The sequence below is a fragment of the Taudactylus pleione genome, unplaced genomic scaffold, assembly GCF_031769625.1.
Source record: "Taudactylus pleione unplaced genomic scaffold, aTauple2 ptg000155l, whole genome shotgun sequence".
Classification (NCBI taxonomy): Eukaryota; Metazoa; Chordata; class Amphibia; order Anura; family Myobatrachidae; genus Taudactylus; species Taudactylus pleione.
The window spans coordinates 11,528,240-11,537,504 of NW_028284557.1; the positions used below are offsets into that span (position 1 = coordinate 11,528,240).

The 9,265-nt window shown below is 40.5% G+C and overlaps 1 protein-coding gene across 1 annotated transcript; it reads right to left on the reverse strand.

Annotated features, from left to right (window-relative positions):
- Positions 1-481: 481 nt before the first annotated feature.
- Positions 482-8,574, reverse strand: LOC148521813 (keratin, type I cytoskeletal 19-like). Its single transcript, XM_088474680.1, has 8 exons — positions 8,044-8,574; positions 5,616-5,698; positions 3,580-3,736; positions 3,117-3,278; positions 2,875-3,000; positions 2,465-2,685; positions 1,239-1,264; positions 482-739 (listed from the first exon to the last, which is right to left on the reverse strand). Exons 1-8 carry the CDS (start codon positions 8,506-8,508, stop codon positions 720-722), a joined length of 1,260 nt encoding a protein of 419 aa, XP_088330806.1. The 5' UTR covers positions 8,509-8,574; the 3' UTR covers positions 482-719.
- Between the last annotated feature and the right edge of the window lie 691 nt (positions 8,575-9,265).

The window sequence follows — 9,265 nt, forward strand, 5'->3', positions numbered from 1 at the left end:
GGAATAAAGGAAAACTCTCACAGCAGGAACTAGTAAGGAAGCACCAGCAAGCAGACTTGGTAAAAGATAACTGAATAGAGACTTTGAGGAGACAGAAGACAAACATAAGAACTATGTCCTACGCCCAAATATAAAGTAAAGAACCAGGGACCCCAAATTGTCATGTGCTCAGCCTAGAGCTGTCCTATTCCTCTATAGTGCTTCAGTACTTGGTTGCATTCAGGTTTTATATAACACAGGATTCCAGGAACACCTCAAGATGAGGCCTTGTGTCTTAACAAAGCCAATGGTTCCTACTAGTATACTGATAAACTGCATACATGAATATTTGTTCAGTTCACAAGATGGTTGCCTCCACTGTGTGGCGGCAAGCAGTACATGTAATTACCAATAAATAGGTTCTGAATATTTCCTGTATGGTACTCTTGGGAAAATTAATAAACAAATGTCTTAAACATTGTATTTTGACAAAGACAACTAGTTTTATGCTTGACCCAAAAGATGTTATTTATTAGACAGCTGAAGAATAAAAGAGATTGTAAAAGCATGCTTTTAATTCATCCACTACTTCCAGGTGTTAAACATTATGTATGATCTGCAGGTCATTTAGGAAAGTTAACAGATCTTGACTCTGTAGCTCCTGCATATGCTCCTGCATAAGCCAAGTGTAGAAAAAGAGGAGGGTCTTCTTACAAGGAAGCTGTCTAATTACTCAGTTCTCATTTTCTTTCAAATTTCGCTTAAAAAAAATCAAAAAAGTATAAATTAGACATACATCCGTAATTAAGCTCTCTTTGCTGTTTACATTTGCTATGCAGTTACATAAGTGTTCTCTTAACTTCCACTTCAGACTATGAAATTCCAATGTCTTTGTCCATCAGTTGATTAAAGACTTGACATCTGCTGAGCACTAGGAAAATTCTACCCCCCCCCAATCACAGCTTTACTGAAAATATTTCTATTCTGATCAGTTTTTAATAATTTATTTTACATTTAAATTATCAACTAATTATTAAGTGTAAAAAAAACTTCTGTTTATTGTGCTTTACAATGTACTGAAAGCTGCAAATACAAAGTGACCCAATATGAATGTGCTGATGAATATAGACCTTGATAGATATTGACACACTATTTTATGTGTCTCAGAGGTTGTATTTTAGTTACATTTGCGGTTTTAGGTACTGTTGTAAAAATACAATAATGGTCATATAATGCAGAACATAATGTATCCAACTTACCATCTTTGGTTGTGCCCACAACAATCCTGTTGAGAAAAAAAAAATGATATGACAAAACTTCGAACTACAGTAGTTAAATGTTCTTTCAAAAGCCTGATTCTATTTTCCTCTTAGCATTATGACCTATTTATACGACTAGTTTCAAAATGTCCAGCTCCACTAGAAGAGTGAGTATAAATGGAGACATAAATACAATACTCCATAGAAACAGCCATACTCCCTAGAAATATTACACAATTAATCATCACCAAATGGGAAAGGTAGTTCTGAGTAATGCAGCTTACACAGACATTTATTGTAACATCCCATACCCTTTAGTTTAGGGTTAGGGGGTTAGGGTTAGGCACTAGGGGGAGGGTTAGGCCGCAGGAGGGAAAGATTCCAGTTAGCTTGTGGGAGGGAAGGGTTAGGGTACTTACCTCCAGGCATCAGGATTCTGACTGTCGGGATGCTGCTGACTTTATCTTGACCGCTGGCATCCCAACTGCCGGGATCCCGTACCCAACCCCACATGTTAAGTGGATTTATGATCAGAGCCAAAATTCATGACAGTGCAGCCAATCAGTTTACTACCCAGTTAAAACGCTGTGGCACAAAGTATCAGTAAATTGATTGGCTGCATACAGTCTGCAGAATGGCTTCCTCACTTAGTGTTGGTGTTCCCAGGCGGGATGCAGTTATGAAACCTACAGCCGGCATCCCGGCTGAAAAAATCCTAGTTCCAGAATGCCACTACCCGTCCAGAAGGCCAGCGCCGGAACACTGACAGTAGTGGACATGCCGACGCCGAAATCCTGACAGCCGGGATGCCGATCGTAAGTATAGCGGAGCTGGTTAGGACTTAGTTAGGTTTAGGCGTAACGGGGGGAGGTTATGGTTAGGTTGGGGATGGAGGTTAGGCACTAAGGGGAAGGGTTAGGTTTAGGCACCAAGGGGGGAGGGTTAGGCTTAGGCACCAAGGGGGGAGGTTTAGGTTTAGGCACTAACGGGGAGGGTTAGGGTAGGGGGGGTTTGTGTTAGGATGCAGGAACACAGAGTTAGGGGGAGAAGGGTTACCATACTTACCTGACCCTTGTCGGGATCCTGAGCATCGGGATGCCGCTGTCAGTATATTGACAGCTGGCATCCCGACTGCCAGGATTTCATTCCGATTCCGATGAAGGCACATATAAGTTAACTAATCCATACAGAAGTATATGAAAGTATCAATATGGCTCTGAACTCACTGTGCATCATGTCCTTCCAGGAGCTGGCGATAGGTGGCGATTTCCTGTTCTAAACGTGTCTTTATATCCATGAGCAATCTATACTCATGGTTCTGTCGTTCCATGTCTGAACGGAGGTCACCAAGTTGTGCCTCATAACTGCCAATCATTGCTTGATGTTGTGCCAGTTGTGCACCAAATCGTGCTTCTGTTTCTGCAAGGGTACCTTCAAGGGATGCTTTCTGTAGAAAGAAAGAACACCTTATACTAAAGCACGTTCTTTAATAATACATCAGTATCTTTCTTCTCTTGTAACCAATCAGACAACAATGTCATCCTGTTTTTTTGGAAACCGTAACTAAAGCTTTTTATTATTGGAATGAGCTATTGCTGTTGCTTTTATTTTGCACAAACATTCCAACAGTACTAACCATACTTAGTTGAGACTGGAGTTCTATCTCTAGTCCTTGGAGCGTGCGTCTTAGGTCTGTGATTTCTGTTCTGCTGGTCTGGATCTGTTCTGTGTGTGTGACAACTTCCTTGTTCAGTTCTTCAGTCTACACAATTGAAGATTTGTTTTGATTATATAAGAAACAGAGGTATAGAAAAGATATGCAAAATACTTTGCTATTCAATGGCTACAAAAAGTGACAGTGGTGAATGATCGCACTACCTTAGTGAAGAACCAGGCTTCAGCATCTTTGCGATTCTTATCAGCCAATAATTCATACTGGTCTCTCATTTCAGCTAAAATCTTACTCAGATCCACTCCTGGTGCCGAGTCCACTTCAACACTGACTTGACCTCCACTTTGTCCACGTAATGCGTTTATTTCCTGAACGAGACATTAAAAGTGAAGCTTATACCAGCACTCTAAAATCAAACTCTGTTCAAATTTCTATAGACATCTTACTTTTCATAACATATCCTGAACTTCTTTTTATAATATTAATATTTTTTATAAGAAAGGCATTTTGTATAATCCACATCCGTTGAACATTCTCTTCATAGACCTCACCTAGATCATACCACAAATTTTGATTTTTAATACTAAGTAAAGTAAAGTTGTTTTTTAGATCATGAGATTGTATTTTTTAAAGTGGTGGAAGGCTAAATACAATGCTTGATGATATTACCTCTTCATGGTTCTTCTTCAGGTAGGCCAGCTCCTCCTTCAAGTTCTCTATCTGCATCTCCAGATCAGTTCTAGCCAGGGTCAGTTCATCCAACACTCTGCGCAACCCATTAATGTCAGCTTCCACACTCTGGCGAAGGGCAAGCTCATTCTCAAACCTCAAAGAAGAAAAGTCTGGTTACTATTTGATGATCACTGATAGTAATCTGCAGATCTCTAATGGGGGTAATAAACAAATTGTTTACAAATCGTAAACTGTCAATTTATAAGGCCCTATGTCTCCATGTTCCACAGATAGTTATTTAACTAAAGCTGGGTACACACTAACAGATATATTGGCCGAATAATTGACCGACCAATACATCTGGTGCCCGTTGGCCAGTATGTACCAGCGATCTGTCTGTGAACGACGTTGTTCACAGACGTATCACATTGGCTGTGCTGCACAGCCGATTGACAGATATATCTGCAGACAGACCGCCCGTACACATGCAGCGGCAGCCACAAGGGGAGGCCCCCGACACGCCCCCTGGCCAGCGGGACCCGCGGCTGCCTGGAAGATGATGGTCGTTCAGTGTGTATGAATGACCATCATCTACAGATATTTATGCAGATCACTTGATCTGCACATTTATCCGCTAGGTGTGTATGTGTACCCACCTTAACATAGTAACTATTTAACATTATTCCTGTGGCATTGTTTTGTAGTAATTACTGTACAAAATAACCCTACACCATATTTTAGTAGTATTTAGTAGTTATTGCTTTATAAAATAAGCATTCCTTAGAGTACTACTGTAACTTACTAAATCGAGAAAGTATTCTATAATCTTCCAGTATAAATGAGTCTACTGGGAGCACATTATACTATAGTCGAGAGCAGATATTTAATTCTTACTTAGAACTGTAGTTCTCAATCATTCAATGTATACGGTATGATTCTCTTTAGACTGAGTCGTGCCTTTGTATGTCATAACCTATCTACAGACCAGTTTTAGTCTAATCGTGGATCCCCAACTAATGAAAGAATTCACATCTCAGCCCTGACAGCCTTTGGACCTGACTTGCACAGCATGCTGGGACCTGTTGTTCCACAGCAGCTGGAGAGCCACTGATTGCCAACATCAATTATATATAAAGTAAAAGTAGTTCTCTTTCATATGCATATGTAGCTGTACTTTTAACGTATAACTCATAATAACAATTAAGAACCATTATTTTGCCTTTTTACAAAGTAGAAAAAGTCACATATTGACATAGAAAACACTTCTCTGTTGTTCCAGCAGCTTACTGCCAGGTGTGGCCACTATTCAAATGGTTTATAATACCACCAGGATGCCAGCCAAAATCCCAAGCACACACAATGGGTGCTAGTTGGTTATCCAGCCAGAACGCAGAGTATTATGTGTGGAAACAGCACAGACTTTGCCCTGTTATTGTATACTGCTGAAGGACTCAGGTATAACTTGGACGTGTACCAGCATGGTCATATTGACAGTGGGATATGCTGTACCCAGGACTTTTAGTTCAGTCATAAGGGAAACAATGTGTATAGTAGGGCTTATTTACCCAGCATTCATTTGCTTAGGAGACGTGCGTGTAATGTGAAAGTCATATTAAGAAATAATTGACTGTGTAGCTTCTTACTTATTAACTTTTATAATCAACAGTGTAGAATCCCTGCAAGGTAATGGAAAAATACTATAAAGAGACAATGGGCCAAATGTAATAGTCTGTTAGTTACAGTAAGTAGTGAGATGTTGGCAATTTAGTTGCAAGATTTAAAGTTGCAACTTATTTTAAAAGGCAAAACCGCTTCCTGCAACTCACACCCTATTACATTTAGCCAAAAGTTTTACATTCTGATTGTCCAAATAGATCTATGTGGAAAACTTTTCAGCAGTAGGGCCACACCCTGCCTGCTCATAAAATGCCATGATTGGACCTTAAGCTTTATTATCACATAAGAAAGATGAATGCACAATTAGAATTAAAATGCTTGTCAGGTCACGTAGCCAAAGAGGGTTCACTACTCACTTGGTTCTGAAGTCATCTGCTGCCAGCCTGGCATTGTCTACCTGCAGGACAACTTTGGAATTGTCGACAGTAGCAGCAAGGATCTGAAAGGCAGAAAAGGTCACATTATTAAATAAAGTTTCACACTCTCCAACAGGAAACCACTCCTCATCCTCATCTGCCTGTGTTTTAATACCAAAGACCTTGTAAGAGGACAGAATGTAGTAAATTATATAATTGTGGTGGTTTCAGGATATGCCACACCCAGATGAATGACTGACATAAGCAAAAACGCTATTTACATTGTATTATAAGTAGACTTGCCAGATGGAATACCTCAATCTCTAAATGAGTAATTATGCATTATAGTATTTAGGGACTGATGTATCCCATTAGTATTAGGAAGTGTGTTTGTTAGTTTAGGGTCACTTTGATACAGAGTTGAGCCCAAGGCCTCGGGGTTTGGATTATAACCACTCTACAACGTAGTTGCCGAATTTTTTCGCTGCCTCCTCTGGGAGGAGGCAGCCAGGTCGGCACTGTGGGGGGCGGGGCTCGGTGAAGGTGAGCAGGTCTGGGGCAGCGATGGACAGGGCTCAGCAAAGGTTGGGTGGGTCTGGGATGTGATGAAGCAATCGCATCATTGTAGCTCAGCCCCCTACTATGCAATGCCGAGATTACCGGCATTGTGGAGTGGGGGCAGAGCCACAATGATGTGATTCAAAGCAAATTGCATCATTGGCCGCCTATGCCGCCCGCTTCAGTGGGGTCCCAACCCCCTGGGAGACTTGTCCACTTTCCCGGGTGGCTGGGAGTGCCACCTGATTTTCGGGAGCGCCTCCCGGCCATTCCGGGTAGGAAAGTATCACTGGTAAATATGGAGCATAGACCTGGTGATCCTTGTTTTACAATTGCTCAGGATCTGTGCTTTTCACTGAAAAGGTTGTACCACAGGGACAAGCAATGTTAACCTACAGTATAATACATTAATCCTGTATAATTTTCGCTACCTTCTTATTTTCAGTACATATGTTAGCAGTTTAAGAATAACATCATAAAACTGTCTGCTGTTTTGATCAAATAAACCTGTTTGTCTAGTTTATGTGTCCCTTCCCTAACCTCTCTGGTAGTCTACTTATTAAGATTTTTTGTGCATACTGGTATGAGATATCTTATTATTATATTATTGCTGCCACTTATACGCAAAGCTGATCATCACCAAAAGCCTTCACTCACAGTCACATTCATAAGGAGACAGTTTTGTAAGAAAAGACAGGGCAACTATTAACACATCATTAAATGTATTTTAGACATAGTGCGCCAAATTACGGGAAAACCTTAAGTCCCAATCTGGAACGTAACTAGGTATTTGGAGGCCTCATAGAAAAAGTTTGTAAGTGCCCTTATGTACCACTCAATGGTGAAAAATTTATATAACACATTTAACTTTGACAAGGAAGATGGGCCCCTAACAGCTCTGGGCACCATAGCAGCTGCACCTATGGTAGTTATGCCCATGGTCCCAATCATTCTGTGTAATAGCTCCAATGCCTGTACAGTAAATATGACACTTCACAATAAATTATAGCCAATTACCCACTGGTATTAAAATCTTATATATGTCCAAGCAGTTTCCACTGCCAGTGAAAGCATTAAAATGAAGTGGACGATGGATCCTATTGGTCGGAATGGTCACAGTCACACTTCCGCTTGTACTGCATTCAGGAACATTGGTGGTATGGGGACGTCTTTTGGGCGGTGCCTGCTCTGCTCACTGCAAACAGCTACGCATCCCCCCTTCCAAACACACACACGCACACACTCCACTCCCACCCTTCTAATCTCAGATGTGAGTGCTGGTTACATACCATATGGCAAAGGCATTTGACATACAGTTTAATTGGTGTATCCTTACAGCCAGTGGGTTACTAGCATAAAGGGAGAGAATATACATGAAGAAGCAGGTGAATAACAGTTATAAAGCACCTGCATGTTCGTCAGCCAGTTACTGTACATGTTGCTACAACAAATAAAGAACACAGCAACAAGTTATTAAGAGAATATTCAATATAAGGTGAGGGAGTAATGCGATTGAAAACTGTGGAGAATTTCACCTAAAACTAAGAATTCTAGAATGACTTGTCAATTTGATTCTAGAAAACTCAAAGAGAAGTATCTACATGAGATTTAGTCCAGGCACACAAGCCACAAGGGTTAAGAAAAATAATTTGACACTAATATCACTATAACAGAAGTTTTGTAGGACATATTCTGACATTATATTCCGTATTTGTACTGCAATTGAGATTTCTTCACAAAGCTGCACAGTGTTAGAGAAATATTTTTTGTCACATTGGAAATTTTATTAACATTTTGTGTACTGGAATTCTTCACTTCAGGAACAATATGAACCATATGTTTTAAAAGGATGGCATATATGCCAGCTCACCTTGTCTCTCAGGTCCTCAATAGTCTTAAAGTAGTGGCTGTAGTCACGACCTGGTCTGGGTCCTTGTTTCTCATACCAATCCCGGATCTTCACCTCAAGGTCTGCGTTGGCAGTCTCCAGAGAGCGCACCTTGTCCAGGTAGGTAGCCAGACGGTCATTCAGGTTCTGCATGGTCTGCTTCTCATTTCCAGCCATCAGGGCATCCCCTGATACATTAACGCTGAACCCACCGCCATACCCACCACCAGATCCAAAGCTACTGCTGTAGCCACTGCTACCACTTCCTAGCCCACCACCAAAGCCAGATGAGACATAATGAGCAGAAGATACAGAGACACCCTGGCCCCCATACCCACCATGCACACTTGGAGATTTGAAGGAAACTCTACTAGCTCCCCCACCAAGACCACTTCCCAACCCCCTAAAGGAGCTTGAAGTGCTGGACTGGCGAATGTTGTAAGACATGGTAGAAGTGGCTAGCTAGTGCAGACTTGGAGATGCAGATCACAGGAGTGTAACTGTTTTCTCTCGTCCAGCCTCTTTTATCCCTTACAAACTGGGTGGTGCCTGAAAGCTCATAGGAATTTTATCGGTTCCTTCTTTTCATGGCAAATAACAAAAGAAATGTCTCATTGGCTTGTTGGAATGATCCTTTTTTTTTTAACTGTTACTTTTGACACTAGGCAAACAGACTGCATTTTTTTCTGCTAAAGTTTAGACAAAAGAGTTGATTCAGATTCAGGTGGAGAGGGAGGGGGTGAGATACTGTAGGGCTGGAGTGGGTATGGAAAGATAAATCCTTTTCAGTTAACCCAATTGTTCCCAGATTTGCTTGAAGTTTGCTGATTTTAAGATAATGAAGACACAGCAAACATATACAACAATATAAAATGTGTACATAAAGGTGACTGGAAGAAGGAATGCAAAATTCTGGTTGCAAAAGTGATTCCTAAAACATTTCAAAACATAAAAAATTGCAATGCTAAAATGATGACTAATAAACTAAGCAAGTAAGGTAATATTTTAATACTATATAAGTGTGAATACTGCTGTATGAAGACATACTGTACTGTAGTAAACAGTAACTATTTATTATCACATAAGTATAGAAAATATTGATCACCCTGGACTGTACATGAATTATAAAATTATCATTTTAAACACATGTACATTTAATTTAGGCAATAATGATGTGGTCTTTTTATTATAAGTGATCCAATTG

What these genes read in the sequence shown, in the direction of transcription:
- LOC148521813 (XM_088474680.1), bottom strand. Translation starts at nt 8,508, where the DNA reads ATGTCTTACAACATTCGCCAGTCCAGCACTTCAAGCTCCTTTAGGGGG. An exon ending in TTGAGGACCTGAGAGACAAG is followed by an intron (nt 5,699 to 8,043) that starts GTGAGCTGGCAT and finishes TCTGCCTTTCAG; the next exon opens with ATCCTTGCTGCTACTGTCGA. An exon ending in GCAGATGACTTCAGAACCAA is followed by an intron (nt 3,737 to 5,615) that starts GTGAGTAGTGAA and finishes TTCTTCTTTGAG; the next exon opens with GTTTGAGAATGAGCTTGCCC.